This window comes from Schistocerca gregaria, chromosome 7 (assembly GCF_023897955.1).
Source record: "Schistocerca gregaria isolate iqSchGreg1 chromosome 7, iqSchGreg1.2, whole genome shotgun sequence".
Classification (NCBI taxonomy): domain Eukaryota; kingdom Metazoa; phylum Arthropoda; class Insecta; order Orthoptera; family Acrididae; genus Schistocerca; species Schistocerca gregaria.
The window spans coordinates 263217800-263235500 of NC_064926.1; the positions used below are offsets into that span (position 1 = coordinate 263217800).

At 41.0% G+C, this 17701-nt stretch overlaps 1 protein-coding gene across 3 annotated transcripts in view; it reads right to left on the reverse strand.

Moving 5' to 3' along the window:
• Positions 1-16754, reverse strand: part of LOC126281655 (peroxisomal membrane protein PEX16-like) — a 54277-nt gene extending 37523 nt beyond the window's left edge. Inside the window, exons 1-4 of one of the 3 annotated variants that reach the window (XM_049980791.1) lie at positions 16622-16747; positions 16341-16523; positions 14719-15061; positions 14400-14640 (exon numbers count right to left, since the gene is read on the reverse strand). In XM_049980791.1, coding sequence (XP_049836748.1) covers positions 14400-14640; positions 14719-14842 — 365 coding nt within the window. In that variant the 5' untranslated portion in view covers positions 14843-15061; positions 16341-16523; positions 16622-16747. Of the gene's footprint in view, positions 1-14399; positions 14641-14718; positions 15062-15926; positions 16080-16340; positions 16524-16595 lie in introns of those variants that run through there. The other 2 variants (XM_049980792.1, XM_049980794.1) reach the window with 2 other exon arrangements.
• Positions 16755-17701: the final 947 nt, after the last annotated feature.

The following is a 17701-nucleotide window of genomic DNA, read 5'->3' on the forward strand; positions in this document are numbered from 1 at the left end:
GTCATTTGTACATAAATTGGAAAGGGGGTGGATTTAATTAAAAAATAAAATTCAGGAACTAAAAGTATAGGCCATACTTATAGCTGAGTTAACATATAATAGGGCATGCATTCATAGTTAATTTTAAGACAGGGAGACAATCATGAAACAGCACTGCAGCACAGGAAAAGAAGAAATGCCACAATGGCTTTGTGCCCCATACTCATCACATACATACTCACAGAATAGTTGAGAGCACCTTGGGGGGCGACAGGAGGGTGTATTCAGATGCTAACTGCACAGTTGTGGATACCATGAGGACACAGCTAAAACTATAAATTACAATATCCCTCCTCCCCTTCTATTTTTTGTAACTGATTTATCATTCTCGTGCATAATAAACACCTAAAAACTCAGATTTCTACATTATATATTACAGTTTTCTGTATCTACTTTGTACATTACTGATTCTTGAAGAAAAGAGTATTAACACTGTGAGGACTGGGCAGTCAGCGTGCAGTTTAACTAGCAGATACTGTGCTTTATCATAGCTTTTCTGAATTTTGTCTAGCAGTTTCCACTGCATAGCACTTAAGTCAGTTTATTGTATTTGATAGAAGTAGTTTCCTTTCTTTGACCATTTATTTTATGTGAAAATTAAAACATTGTGATCGCTTCTCAGTTTTGGTTATTGATAACTTGATACCAGTATCTGAGTTTAATGTGTACACCACCAAAGATGATCACTATGTGATCGAAAATCGATTCCGCTATTAATAAAACATCAATATTACGACCAACGTTGACATTCCTTTTAGTTTTAAATTAAAACATATTTTCACAGCAACAATTTTGTAATCTATTGTTTCCTAAATGCACGCAGAATTAGAAGTTGTTAGTATTAAAAATAAAACTGTTTGAAAACTTAGTTTCTAAATAAAAACAGCTTAGTTACATTTGCCTTAGTATGAAAAATTTCAATACATTTTGGATAACAAAGTCTTGTGTCTTTCTTCACAACAGTACCTGCTATCTTTTCTTGCTACTATCCCAGATTTTTCCTTGCTTTGTTCTGTGCAAAGCTTATGTTTCCTCTGAGGGCATTTTGTTGTTTCTGTAGCTAGAATCAATTTACAATATTTTTCACTGAGATGGTTTACAGATGAACTATTTTGAGTGGACGTTTATTCAATCAGGCTAATGCCAATTCATTGACAAAATTAACAAGATGTTAGCTAGTATGCCTCAACTTTTTATGTAAAATGTATAAATTTTCAATCATCATCATGAAAATGTGTCAAAAAAAGTTTCTTCCACTGTTTTATTTGATTACTATCAAAAGTGTAGCAGCCCATTAGCTAGTAGCTGTGGTCTCCACCAGCCTTGTTTTCATTATAATCCAATATATCTATCATTCCCAATTTTGTACTAACACTGGTTAGACGCATCACTTCGTGTTGTGTCATCAAAAGAAGTACTCTTCTAGTGCCTCCCTATTTTACAAAGAGCAAATGGCCTTGTCTGCAAAATGGAAGTTACCTTCCTTTTCAGCTTCTGGGTAATTAGATTTTTAGCTAGCACTTTTCTGATTTTCAGTACTGTACTCTAAGGCCATTTTGAAAATAAATAATACAAAGCATGTAGCAGACAACAATTCAAGCCATTTGCACTGTGGCCTTGTGAGGTGCAATGCATCTGAACCAGGTGAGGGGTTTGGGATTCTAAGCGGTTACGATGGATCCCTCTAGAAGGCACATGAATAGGTTGGCATCTGTCATTGCCCATAATCCCAAACCCCTCACCTGATTCAGATTCATTGATGACATATGTGTGATCTGGAATGAGGGTGACAACACACTATCCACATTCCTCCAAAACACCATCTCCCCCATTCATTTCATCTTGTCCTCCTCAACCCAACAAGCCACCTACCTCAATGTCGACCTCCATCTCAAAGGTGTCTACATCAGTACTTCCATCCATATCAGATCTATGCAGTTCCTTCCAGTCAACCTAGCCATCTGTGGCCACTGCATCTGCAGGAACGAACAGTTCCTGTCAAAAGGTACTGATGGTCTCACCGAGACCTGCAACCATAACTACCTTCTGAATCCTGTACAGAAAAAAGATATCCTGTGCCTTATCTCCCCAGTCACCCACCACCTCCCAATGTCCCACCATCCAGCCACAGAAAAGGATTCCCCTCTTGACTCAGAACCACCCAGGACTGGAGCAACCGAATCTCATTCTCTGGCAGGATTCTGAATACCTCTTAACAAGTCCTGAAATGAGGAATGTCCTACCCACACTCCCAAAGTGGTATTGTGCTGCCCACCAAACCTACACAATACCTCATCCATTCCTATACAACCTCTGCTTCCAAACCCTTGCCTCATATCCCTGTAGTACACTTAGATGCAAGAGCTGTCCCATGCATCCTCCCACCACCACCATCACCTACTCCAGTCTGATCATAAGCATCACCTATCCCATCAGATGCAAGGCTACCTGTGAAACCAGTAATGTGATCTACAAGCTAAGTTGCAACTATTGTGCTTCATTCTACGTGGGCATGACAACCAACAAGCTGTCTGCATGAATATCCACTGACAAACAGTAGCCTACAAACAGCTGGACCACCCACTTGCTGAGCACACTGTTCTTGATTTTAATGACTGCCTCACCACTTGTCTACATCTACATGATTACTCTGCAATTCACATTTCAGTGCTTGGCAGAGTGTTCATCAAACCACAATCATACTATCTCTCTATCATTCCACTCATGAACAGCGCGCGGGAAAAACGAACATCTAAACCTTTCTGTTCGAGCTCTGATTTCTCTTATTTTATTTTGATGATCATTCCTACCTATGTAGGTTGGGCTCAACAAAATATTTTCGCATTCGGAAGAGAAAGTTCGTGACTGAAATTTCGCAAATAGATCTCGCCACGACGAAAAACGTCTTTGCTTTAATGACTTCCATCCCAACTCGCGTATCATTTCTGTCACACTCTCTTCCCTATTACGTGATAATACAAAACGAGCTGCTCTTTTTTGCACCCTTTCGATGTCCTCCGTCAATCCCACCTGGTAAGGATCCCACACCGCGCAGCAATATTCTAACAGAGGACGAACGAGTGTAGTGTAAGCTGTCTCTTTAGTGGACTTGTTGCACCTTCTAAGTGTCCTGCCAATGAAACGCAACCTTTGGCTCGCCTTCCCCACCATATTATCTATGTGGTCTTTCCAACTGAAGTAGTTCGTAATTTTAACATCCAGGTACTTAGTTGAATTGACAGCCTTGAGAATTGTACTATTTATCGAGTAATCGAATTCCAATGGATTTCTTTTGGAACTCATGTGGATCACTTCACACTTTCCGTTATTTAGCGTCAACTGCCACCTGCCACACAATACAGCAATCTTTTCTAAATCGCTTTGCAACTGATACTGGTCTTCGGATGATCTTACTGCATCATCTGCGAACAACCTAAGAGAACTGCTCAGATTGTCATCCAGGTCAGTCATTTATATAGATCAGGAACAGCAGAGGTCCAAGGACACTTCCCTGGGGAACACCTGATATCACTTCAGTTTTACTCGATAGTTTGCCATCTATTGCTATGAACTGCGACCTTCCTGACAGGTAATCACAAATCCAGTGGCACTACTGAGATGATACCCCATAGGCCCGCAGCTTGATTAGAAGTCACGTGTGAGGAACGGTGTCAAAAGCGTTCCAGAAATCTAGAAATAGAGAATCAACTTGAGATCCCTGTCGATGGTAGCCATTACTTTGTGCGGATAAAGAGCTAGCTGCGTTGCACAAAAACGATGTTTTCTGAAACCATGCTGATTACGTATCAATAGATAGTTTCCTTCGAGGTGATTCATAATGTTTGAATACAGTATATGCTCCAAAACCCTACTGCAAACCGACGTCAATGACATAGGTCTGTAGCTCGATGGATTACTCCTGCTACCCTTCTTAAACACTGGTGCGACCTGCGCAATTTTCCAGTCTCTAGGTACAGATCTATCGGTGAGCGAGCGGTAGTATATGATTGCTAAGTAGGGAACTATTTATCAGCGTAATCTGAAAGGAACCTAATCGGTATATAATCTGGACCTGAAGACTTGCCTGTATCAAGCGATTTGAGTTGCTTCGCAACTCCTAAGATATCTACTTCTAAGAAACTCATGCCAGCAGCTGTTTGTGTTTCAAATTATGGAATATTCCATTCGTCTTCCCTGGTGAAGGAATTTCGGAAAACTGCGTTCAATAACTCCGCTTTAGCGGCACAGTCGTCAGTAACAGTACCATCAGCACTGCGCAGTGAAGGTATTGACAGTGTCTTGCCGCTTGTGTACTTTACATACGACCAGAATTTCTTCGGATTTTCTACCAAATTTCGAGACAATGTTTTGTTGTGGAACCTATTAAAGGCATCTAGGATTGGAGGCTGTGCTAAATTTTGCGCGTCTGTAAATTTTAGCCAATCTTCAGGATTTCGCGTTCTTCTGAACTTCGCATGCTTTTTTCATTGCCTCTGCAATAGCGTTCTGACCTGTTTTGTGTACCATGGGGGATCAGTTCCATCTCTTACCAATTTATGAGGTATGAATCTCTCAATTGCTGCTGCTACTGTAGCTTTGAATTTGAGCCACATCTCGTCTACATTTGCATAGTCAGTTCGGAAGGAAGGGAGATTGTCTCTTAGGAAGGCTTCTAGTGACACTTTATCCGCTTTTTAAAGTAAAATTATTTTGCGTTTGTTTCTGGTGGATTTGGAAGAAACGGTATTGAGCCTAGCTACAACGGCCTTGTGATCACTAATCCCTGTACCAGTCATGATGCTCTCTATTAGCTCTGGATTGTTTGTGGTTAAGAGGTCAAGTATGTTTTCGCAACCATTTACAATTCGCGTGGGTTCGTGGACTAAGTGCTCGAAATAATTTTCGGAGAAAGCATTTAGGACAATCTTCGGAAGATGTTTTCTGCCTACCACCAGTTTTGAAAAAGTATTTTTGCCAACATATCGAGGGAAGCTTGAAGTCCCCACCAACTATAACCATACAAGTGGGGTATTTATTTGTTACAAGACTCAATTTTTCTCTGAACTGTTCAGAAACTTTATCATCGGAGTCTGGGGGTCGGTAGAAGGAGCCAATTATTAACTTAGTTCAGCTGTTAAGTATAACCTCCACCCATACCAATTCGCACGAAGTATTTACTTCGACTTCACTACAAGATAAACCACTACTGACAGACACAAACACTCCATCACCAATTCTGCCTAATCTATCTTTCCCTAAGGAGCCCCCTTACGCACCTAACACTGGAGCTCCCAACTACCAATAAACCCACCCTCTGTGATTGCCCGGATCTTGAAGTCTGAGAATCATCCTCTGAAACAGGGCAGGCAGCTGCATCTGGCTCAGCCAGAGACAGTACCTGAAACCTGTTTGTCAGACGCACCGGGGAAGCTTTCTGATCAGCCTCCGAGGACATCTTTCACTGCCTGCCACACCTTGAAACGACCTCCCAATCAACCACAGGCCAGGGCTCAGCCCCACTGCGGGCAGAAACCGGGGCAACCACAGCGGCAGTCTGATCTGGGGACAGATGGGAAGAGGTTGACTTCCCAGTGATACCCAAGTCCGACTCCCCATAGTGGTGCCCATTGGCAACAGCCTCAAGCTGCACAACTGGAGTCAGCACCGCCTGCAGCTGTGAGCGAAGAGATGCCAACTCAGCCCTCATCTGAACACAGCAATCACAGTGCCTGTCCATTCTTATCGATTTTGAACAACAGTTACTGAAACACGAGTCCGTACCTAGATAACGCAAGGGAAACACGCAAAGAATGTATGACTAACCTGTACAAATCCCTAACGACTGCACTACAATCTGCCTGAATTTACGATTACAGAAACTAAAACTCGAAATTACACCTCCTATACGAAACTCACATGCAATTTAAGTAATAATCTATGAAGTAAACCCAGAAAAGAAGCTATATACGTATCTTTCTGTGCTGTCAATGTGCACCAACTGGGAGCTCAGGCCATCTGGATCCCTCCTACCAACACCAGCTTTTCTCTATTGTTTAGGCAGGAACTCTCCCTGCAATATATCCTAGATCCCTGTAACCCTCACAGCCTCAAGCTTCATTAGCTGTTGTCAGGAACAGGAAATTAGTGCTTATCATATCATGAGCAGCGAGGTCATTAGAGACGGAGTACAGGCTTGGATTAGGGAAGGAAATTGGCTATGCTCTTTCAAAGTAACCATCCCAGCATTTTCCTGAAGCGATTTAGACAAAACAGGGAAACCTAAATCAGGATGGACTGATGCGGGTTTCAACAGTCATCCTCCCTCATAGGAATCCAGTGTGCTAACCATTCAGTCATTGTTCTTCATCAACGTATCCCCTTCCCTGTTGCCATTCTACAGCCTTCTACTCCACAAGCACATACACAGTTTTTTTCTCCTCTCCTTTTCTCTCTCCCCCCCCCCCCCCCCCCCCTCATCCTCCGTCTAACCTCTTAACTGCACCTAGCTGCCCTACCCTCTCTCCACCTCATCCCTGTATGCGCCCAACAGCACTTGACCATCCCCCACCAGTACCCTGCTCCTCCTTCCCCACCCTCCTCCTTTACCCCCACTACACAGATTGAGCAACTGTGCATGATGGGAGAAGCAAAGTCTGGCCCCAGCAGCCACAGACAATGGTCATGTGTGCGAGCTGCATTTGCGTACATATGTGTATGTGTGTGTGTGTGTGTGTGTTTGTTTTAATAATCTTCTTCTTATACCTGTCTGTGACGCTACTTCTCCACTATGTGGTACGTAGCTTTTTCATAATACTTTCATTACTCCATCCTGGATTTTTTTATTGTATTATTACAAGTATTAGCCATGGAAGTCGGTCATTATTCAAAGACGAAAAGATTTTTAAGATGAGAATGAATGCAACAAACTTCAAGAACAAACAGAGATATGTCTTCTTCTAGTATGACTCCACTGTCACAAGAGAACTATGTAACTTTTCTGGTTAATCCTTCAAAAAGTCATTTCCTAATTTCTGTCACGCATCTGTGGTCTTGGGGTACCGCCTGCGATTTGTAAGCAAAACGTCATCGGTCCCAGGTTCGAATCCCACCATTGCTTAAATTTTAATTAATAATCAGCATTGGCAGCTGAAGACTTCCAGCATAAGAAGTCACCTTCATTCTGCCAACAGCAGCCTCTTCAAAGAGGGCAGAGGGGCGGACACAAGGTTCAGGGCACTCTTGTCCTAGGGGTGGGAAACTGCCTCTGAAGGCAGAAGAATCAACAAAGATCAACGGGATGAGAACACAGAAAGCAATGGAAACCACTGCATTAAAGACACATAACATGTATCCACAGGACATGTGGCCTGCAACTGAAGAAGTGTTCATGATGATCTCTCCCTTAGCAAAATATTCCGGAATAGTCCCCGATTTGGATATCCGGGAGGGGACTGACAAGGAGGAGATAACCATGAGAAAAAGATTATACAATCAACAAAATAATAACGTTCTACAAGTTGGGGTGTGGAATGTCAGAAGCTTGAACATGGTAGGGTAATTAGAAAATTTGAAAAGCGAAATGCAAAGGCTCAATCCAGATATAGTAGAGGCCAGTGAAGTGAAGTGAAATGGAAAGAAGACAAGGATTTCTGTCAGATGAGTAGAGTAATATCAACAGTGGCAGAAAATGGTATAACAGGAGGAGAATTTGCTGTGAATAGGAAGGTAGGGCAGAGAGTGTATTACTGTGAAAAGTTCAGTGATAGGGTTATTCTTATCAGAATCGACAGCAAACCAATGCTGACAATGATAGTTCAGGTATACATGCCGATGTCGCAAGCTGAAGATGAAGAGATAGAGAAAGAGTATGAGGATACTGAAAGTGTAATACAGTATGCAATGGGAGATAAAAATCTAATAGTCATAGGAGACTCTAATGGAGTTATAGGAGAATGGATAGAAGAAAAGGTTACAGGAGAATATGGGCTTGGGACAAGGGACAAGAGAGGAGAAAGATTGAGTTCTATAATAAACTTCAGCTAATAATGGCGAATGCTCTGTTCAGGAATCAAAAGAGGAGGAGGTATACTTGGAAAAGGCCAGGTGATACACAAAGATTTCAGCTAGATTACATCATGTTCAGACAGAGATTCCATAATCAGATACTGGATTGTAAGGTGTACCGAGGAGCAGATATAGACTCAGATCACAACAAAGTAGTGATGAGGAGTAGACTGAAATTAAAGATATCAGTCAGGAAGAATCAATACGCAAAGTAGTGAGATACAGAAGTACTAAGGGATCACGAGATACACTAAGTTCTCTAGGGCTGTAGATACAACAATAAGCATTAAAGCAAGAGTGATAACATTAAGTGTGCAACGGGAATTCCACTGTTCAATGCAGACAAGAGAGTGGATAGGTGGAAAGAAGATACTGAAAGCCTCTACGAGGGGAAAGATTTGTCTGATGTTATAGAAGAAGAAACTCCAAGTTGCTGACAAGAATAATATACAGAAGAATGAAAAGAAAATTGAGGATGCACTAGATGACGATCAGTTTGGCTTTATGGAAGGTAAAGGCATGAGAGAGGCAATTCTGACGTTGCTGTTAATAATGGAAGGAAGACTAAAGAAAATTCAAGTGTTTGACAATGTAAAATGGCGCCAGATGTTCGAAATTCTGAGAAAAGTAGGGGTATGCTATAGGGAGAGACAGATAATATACAATATGTACAAGAACCAAGAGGGAATAATAAGAGTTGATGATCAAAACCTCTCATATTAAAAAGGGCGTAAACAAGTATGTAGTCTTTCGTCCTTACTGTTCATTTCATACATTGAGCAAGCAATGATGGAAATAAAAGAAAGGTGCAGGAGTGGAATTAAAATTCAAGGTGAAAGGATATCAATGATACAATTCGCTGATGACATTGCTACCCTGAGTGAAAGTGAAAAAGAATTAACGATATACTGAATGGAATGAACAGTCTAATGAGTATGGAGTATGGAGTATGGATAGAGAGTAAATCGAAGAAAGATGACGGCAATGAGAAGTAGTAGAAATGAGAACAGTGAGAAACTTAATATCACGATCGATGGTCACGAAGGAGATAAAGTTAAGGAATTCTGCTACCTAGGCAGTAAAATAACGAGTGAAGGACGGAGCAAGGAGGACATCAAAAGCAGTCTAGCAATGGCAAGAAGGGCATCCCTGGCCAACAGAAGTCTACTGATATCAAATACTGGCCTTCATTTGGGGAAGAAATTTCTGAGAATGTACATCTGGAGTACAGCATTGTATGGTAGTGAAACATGGAATGTGGGAAAGCCGGAAAAGAAGAGAATTAAAGCATTTGAGATATGGTACTATGGAAGAATGTTGAAAATTAGATGGACTGATAAGGTAAGGAATGAGGAGGTTCTGTGCAGAATCGGAGAGGAAAGGAATATGTGGAAAACACTGATAAGGAGAAGGGACAGGACATCTGTTAAGACTGAGGAAATGACTTCCATGGTACTAAGAGGAGGGAGCTGTAGAAGGCAAAAACAGTGGAGGAAGACAGAGATTGGAATACATCCAGCAAATAATAGAGGACGTAGGTTGCTACAAGTGCTACTCTGAGATGAAGAGGTTAGCACAGGAATGGAATTCGTGGTGGGCCGCATCAAACCAGTCAGAAGACTAATGACACGCCCCCCCCCCCCCCCCTCCCAAAAAAAGAGTCCTAAAAATAGCTTTTAGTAATCAATGGAAACCACGGCAAATCTAAATCTGAACAAATATTTCTGTTGTCCAGTGTCTTAATCACTATCACTTCACTTGATAAGGAAGTCAGGCAGTATTACAATTTTTGACATTGTCAGATGTGATGCTAAGTAAGCATATAAAAGGGAATTGGGGGTGGGGGGGGGGGGGGGGGGGGGGCACGGTAGCCAGAACAGAGGGGGAGGATAGGAAGAGAGTGCTTTCAGGGCTAATGTCAAGAATATGGGGAAGAGCAAGAATAATAGAATAATTTCTTCAACATATATCCCCCCATGAACCATGGACCTTGCCGTTGGTAGGGAGGCTTGCGTGCCTCAGCGATACAGATGGCCGTACCGTAGGTGCAACCACAACGGAGGGGTATCTGTTGAGAGGCCAGACAAACGTGTGGTTCCTGAAGAGGGTCAGCAGCCTTTTCAGTAGTTGCAGGGGCAACAGTCAGGATGATTGACTGATCTGGCCTTGCAACATTAACCAAAACGGCCTTGCTGTGCTGGTACTGCGAACGGCTGAAAGCAAGGGGAAACTACAGCCGTAATTTTTCCCGAGGGCGTGTAGGTTTACCATATGGTTAAATGATGATGGCATCCTCTTGGGTAAAATATTCCGGAGGTAAAATAGTCCCCCATTCGGATCTCCGGGCGGGGACTACTCAGGAGGATGTCGTTATCAGGAGAAAGAAAACTGGCGTTCTACGGATCGGAGCGTGGAATGTCAGATCCCTTAATCGGGCAGGTAGGTTAGAAAATTTAAAAAGGGAAATGGATAGGTTAAAGTTTGATATAGTGGGAATTAGTGAAGTTCGGTGGCAGGAGGAACAAGACTTTTGGTAAGGTGAATACAGGGTTATAAATACAAAATCAAACAGGGGTAATGCAGGAGTAGGTTTAATAATGAATAGGAAAATAGGAATGCGGGTAAGCTACTACAAACAGCATAGTGAACGCATTATTGTGGCCAAGATAGATACGAAGCCCACACCTACTACAGTAGTACAAGTTTATATGCCAACTAGCTCTGCAGATGACGAAGAAATTGAAGAAATGTATGATCAAATAAAAGAAATTATTCAGATAGTGAAGGGTGACGAAAATTTAATAGTCATGGGTGACTGGAATTCGATAGCAGGAAAAGGCAGAGAAGGAAAGGTGGTAGGTGAATATGGATTGGGGAAAAGAAATGAAAGAGGAAGCCGCCTGGTAGAATTATTGCACAGAGCACAACTTAATCATAGCTAACACTTGGCTCAAGAATTATAAAAGAAGGCTGTATACATGGAAGAAGCCTGGAGATACTGACAGGTTTCAGATAGATTATATAATGGTAAGACAGAGATTTAGGAACCAAGTTTTAAATTGTAAGACATTTCCAGGGGCAGATGTGGACTCTGACCACAGTCTATTGGTTATGACCTGTAGATTAAAACTGAAGAAACTGCAAAAAGGTGGGAATTTAAGGAGATGGGACCTGGATAAACTGACTAAACCAGAAGCTGTACAGAGTTTCAGGGAGAGCATAAGGGAGCAATTGACAGGAATGGGGGAAAGAAATACAGTAGAAGAAGAATGGGTAGCTCTGAGGGATGTAGTAGTGAAGGCAGCAGAGGATCAAGTAGGTAAAAAGACGAGGGCTAGTAGAAATCCTTGGGTAACAGAAGAAATATTGAATTTAATTGATGAAAGGAGATAATATAAAAATGCAGTAAATGAAGCAGGCAAAAAGGAATATAAACGTCTCAAAAATGAGATCGACAGGAAGTGCAAAATGGCTAAACAGGGATGGCTAGAGGACAAATGTAAGGATGTAGAAGCTTATCTCACTAGGGGTAAAATAGATACTGCCTACAGGAAAATTAAAGAGACCTTTGGAGAGAAGAGAACCACGTGTATGAATATCAAGAGCTCAGATGGCAGCCCAGTTCTAAGCAAAGAAGGGAAGGCAGAAAGGTGGAAGGAGTATATAGAAGGTTTATACAAGGGTGATGTACTTGAGGACAATATTATGGAAATGGAAGAGGATGTAGATGAAGACGAAATGGGAGATACGATACTGCGTGAAGAGTTTGACAGAGCACTGAAAGACCTGAGTCGAAACAAGGCCCCCGGAGTAGACAACATTCCATTAGAACTACTGACGGCCTTGGGACAACCAGTCCTGACAAAACTCTACCAGCTGGTGAGCAAGACGTATGAGACAGGCGAAATACCCTCAGACTTCAAGAAGAATATAATAATTCCAATCCCAAAGAAAGCAGGTGCTGACAGATGTGAAAATTACCGAACTATCAGTTTAATAAGCCACAGCTGCAAAATACTAACGCGAATTCTTTACAGACGAATGGAAAAACTGGTAGATGCAGACCTCGGGGAGGATCAGTTTGGATTCCGTCGAAATGTTGGAACACGTGAGGCAATAATGACCTTACGACTTATCTTAGAAGAAAGATTAAGAAAAGGCAAACCTACGTTTCTAGCATTTGTAGACTTAGAGAAAGCTTTTGACAATGTTGACTGGAATACACTCTTTCAAATTCTAAAGGTGGCAGGGGTAAAATACAGGGAGCAAAAGGCTATTTATAATTTGTACAGAAACCAGATGGCAGTCATAAGAGTCGAGGGGCATGAAAGGGAAGCAGTGGTTGGGAAGGGAATGAGACAGGGTTGTAGCCTCTCACCGATGTTATACAATCTGTATATTGAGCAAGCAGTAAAAGAAACAAAAGAAAAATTCGGAGTAGGTATTAAAATCCATGGAGAAAAAATAAAAACTTTGAGGTTCGCCGATGACATTGTAATTCTGTCAGAGACGGCAAAGGACTTGGAAGAGCAGTTGAACGGAATGGACAGTGTCTTGAAAGGAGGATATAAGATGAACATCAACAAAAGCAAAACGAGGATAATGGAATGTAGTCAAATTAAATCGGGTGATGCTGAGGGAATTAGATTAGGAAATGAGACACTTAAAGTAGTAAAGGAATTTTGCTATTTAGGAAGTAAAATAACTGATGATGGTCGAAGTAGAGAGGATATAAAATGTAGACTGGCAATGGCAAGGAAAGCGTTTCTGAAGAAGAGAAATTTGTTAACATCGAATATAGATTTATGTATCAGGAAGTCGTTTCTGAAAGTATTTGTTTGGAGTGTAGCCATGTATGGAAGTGAAACATGGACGATAACTAGTTCGGACAAGAAGAGAATAGAAGCTTTCGAAATGTGGAGCTACAGAAGAATACTGAAGATAAGGTGGATAGAGCACGTAACTAATGAGGAGGTATTGAATAGGATTGGGGAGAAGAGAAGTTTGTGGCACAACTTGACTAGAAGAAGGGATCGGTTGGTAGGACATGTTTTGAGGCATCAAGGGATCACAAATTTAGCATTGGAGGGCAGCGTGGAGGGTAAAAATCGTAGAGGGAGACCGAGAGATGAGTACACTAAGCAGATTCAGAAGGATGTAGGTTGCAATAGGTACTGGGAGATGAAGCAGCTTGCACAGGATAGAGTAGCATGGAGAGCTGCATCAAACCAGTCTCAGGACTGAAGACAACAACAACAACAACAACAACAACAACAACATACCGTTATATAGAATAATAGAATAATTTCTTCAACATATATCGTTACACTGCTGGGGGCATGCCTTCAGATGTGCATTCTATGTACATAGTTTCCATTTATGTTTTTGACATGACGAATGATGCACAACAGAAATGGACCTATCATCGAACTCCAGTGACAAACACTACAAGAGAACTGCTGTTCATCATGGAGGATTATTGTTAATTTTAAAAATATATTTCCTAGGAAGAGTTGGGTAACACATTAAATCTTCACACATACGTCTCGCAAAATGAAACAGAAGCTGGAGCATTTCCTGCACTTATTGAGAGTAGTTTTCACTAAACACTATTTGTTAATGGGCAAATAAATGGTATAGTGGTACCAGAAGTTGCTCCACCACAAAACAGAAGGTGACTTGCAGCACTTAAAATTCCAGGATATAAAATACGTAACAAAGATTAATTTATCTTTGTTACCAGAAACGTTTGTTCCTCAAGGGGAGGTGGAAGCCTGGCTGCTGAAGCAATTATGTTGGTAAGACCTATTGCATTAAAACATTTTCAAAAATACCTGTTTTGTGTAGAGGCATTGGTTGCAGGTGTATGTATGAATAACTTTAACAGCTTGTTTCTTTAGGACTGTCACAAATGACATTTTGAACTACAATAGTTGCATATGATAGTGTTTCTTAACTTCTTAGCCTCACTAGAATGAGTCAGTGCATCAAGTAGGTACAGGAGAAGTAATTTAAAGGCAACTGAAACAGACAAAACACATGATTCACTGTGGATGTGACTAGTTTTGTGATAAATTAATTTTCTGTTAGTGAGGAGAGCAGTCAGTACATGCAACAGGAATATAACGAAGGGACACTTTTTAACAATAACTGCCACCCGTTCATTGCATTTGTTTATGACTGAAAATGGATATTGCACAGCAATGTTGTTATATTGTTCAAATGTAGATTACATTAAACTCACTGTTTCATTTTTTTATTAATTTTTGTTGGCAATTGTCAACATTTACACTTACTTTATAAGCTGCAGAATGACAGCCACTGTCCATTTTCCTCTTGATCCATAACGGCGTCTTGCCGCTACTTCAATAAAAACCTCTGAATATTCTATGACTGTCAGCCATATCTTCAACCTGTCTGCAGGTCCCCCTTTAATCTTACATGTCGAATTATGAATGATACGGTCATTGAAAAGCACCAGTAAGTTCGACACAGAGTATATCAGTTCAGAAAGTACACTGGAGTGGCTGATTCTGCCTGGAAATGAAAATTATGTCATGACAATACATGTGACATGACACAGTCAAATGGAAATCACAAAAACCAAATACACACCTGCTACAAAATAGGAAACCCATTTGACAGTCGATTCAACATCACCTGCGACTTGTGGATTGTTGCAAACCCATTGCCTGTACGACTCGTACAGTTCTGAGAACTGATGGGCGATTGTCGTCATAACTAACACTACCAAATCATATATATACACAAACCTTCGCAGTCTTTCTTCCTTCTACGTACTCAAACCAGTCCACTTTACCACTCATCTTTGTTTACTAAGTCAGCCCAAAGATAATGAATGTTGCCGCCACTGGGCCACGGCCGCCTCTGTTGCCGCCACATTCAACTTTCATGATAAAGTGCTTTTTGCGAGTACAGCACATAAAGTTTTGACAAACTGGAAACCACAAATAGTACTGGTACATTAAAAGAAATTATAAACATTTCTCATACTCACAACGTTTACAAAATCCATATTTAATACGCCCTGTCAACAAACCAGCTGGCAAACAATGCAGTTTAGTAAACACTCTATAAACATAATGATTGAAGCGATTTTGACAGTAGAAATAAGAAATAAATGGTAGTAATGAGATAAATAACGAAAGATCAAAATTATCTACATGTCAATTATTTCATTTTATCCCTAAAAATATCGCTCCCCACAAACCACTGTACTTTAGGAAAATAGTGATTATATAAGTTGCAGAACAAGCTGTGTCAAAACATCAACTGTACTGTATAACAACGCAAGATTATTGGATTTTCTATGTCAGCTACAGTATGTGGTATTGTAGCTGTTCACTATTCTCCGAAATAACTGGATTAATAGATTCGTATCGAACTGAAAAACCAAATCTTTATTATTACTCGGAAAAACACTAAATCACAGTATAACGTAAGATTCGCGACACTCCGTCTCGTTTTTGTCACCCACAGAGACAGCAGGGCCCCAAGCGGCCAGAAAGCGACATTTCTGTATACGATAGATGATGAGTGCGAATACTAGCGTTTATAATAATTTACAACGTAGTTTTTACAACAGGGAGTGTATGATGCTATATAACAATCGACACCACATTTGCTCTTATTTAGTTTCCTAAGGCCTCTTGGAGGTACGAAACGATACATTACAGGTCAGTTCATTTACGATTCTCTGGTAATGCACAGACAGTTGCCGAATAATATCGTTTTCCTTTAGTAACAGAAGATTGCTGATAAGCACCAGAACACCAGACCTTTTGTAGAAAGATGTCTTATACCTACGTAACGAAGCAAAGTTTTATTCATTGCTCTTTCAGTCAAATCAGTGAATGCAGAGTGTAGGAAGCCTACATGGAATGTAGTACCTATGTTATTTAACTTATCAAATAAGCCACCACAACTGTTTCTAGGGAAGACAATACAAATGTGATAAGCAATCGTCAAAGCAATAAAACTGTTCCCCAACACAGAAGAAATCAATTGCACAACTGTTGCTAAATCTGAGCTGCAAACTGCAAGAATCTTCAACACATTTGCATTCGAAGTAAAAGTAATTACTTTTACAAAATGATTCGTGTATTAGAAAGACGAGTGTAGCATAAGAATGGGCGAATCATTAGACGACACACAATTTTTTTTAAGTGTCAAGAAATCTGGCTGTGATAATAAAACAGACATCAACAGAAATTTACGCTTCTCATGCATGAAATATGTGTTTATAGTCTCTCGTTTTCAGGAGAATAAACTTCAAATATACAAATACTGGGAAGTATTTCTTTATGAATAAGTTGCAGCTTATGTCGTTGATCAGTGTGATTCGGCTGTTTTTACACGTATTTCACGGTAATTCATGTCTGTTCGTAATTCACTGACGCCTGAAACGCAAAAATATAACAACAATTTCATTATTTAAGGATAAAATAACTAAAAACAAACATTATCCTTACAATGCATGTTAGGTCTGCTTTCTCACCACTTAGAGCGCTAGTGCTGCTCCAGCTGTCAAACTGTTACAACTTTTATACCAGAGAGGGACGTGACTGTATGTATTACACTGTGACTAAACTGTGACTATCACTAAATTACAAAGAGTAAACAACGGCGTTGAATTTCTCAGCCCTCTCCACTATCGTCTCTGGACTACCGTCACTCTAATACGTCACCACAGTAGCCCTTCCCTCCCTTTTTGAATGTGGGCCTGCAGGCACCATTCTGTGGCGACTCTCTGGAGAATGTGTCTTCTGTTTCTTCTCTTCCGACCATAAAAATCTTCTTCTGTAATCCTGGTGCACCTGGAACCTCTAGACACATAAGATAAATCCGACGTCCAGAGCACTTCTCTGTGCTGTCCTGTTGTTGATCGAGGTGTCTCACTATGTATCACAGCCGGTCCCCATGGCCTTCTTTGCTGTTCCCATGACTGCAGTTGATTGACTGCTGAGGCATCTGGAGTTAGGTGCGCCGAGGTACGACTTTTCTTCCTGCCTGCCTTCTACACTCTGCTTGGACTGTATGCTCAACTGGCTGCTCGTCCCCTTCTTTCTGACACGCATGTGAACTACTTTTCCCCTCACTCATAAAGACCACTGAATTGTCAGCTCTTAATGTCTCTCCTCATTGTCGATTGTTTGTGGTTCTGACAGTTATAGATTGCACTGTGTCCTGCTCCTGTGCCACATAGGCTGGTTTTAGTTTCTCTATAGATCTGTCGTGGCCTTCCCTTCTTTCTCTACGACAAAAGTACGTGTCTGATGCTTCAAGACTAGATATAGTCCCACATATGGTGGGCATAGTGGTGATTTGACTACATCTACTCGTAACCACACATGTGAATGCTTATGAAGGTCTTTATGGCAGGTTTTATACCATGACGCAGAGGAGCCTGTGGGCGAAGTTTTTGCATTGAACGTTGTAATCTTTGTGAGAATTCTTGTTGCATAGTAGCTGAAGGTATTGTACTTTGTTCTGTTAAATCAGCAGGAATTCGAATCTGCTGGCCAAGAACCAGATGACTTGGTGCTAGGTCAACACCTGTTTTAAGAGCTGTTCATAA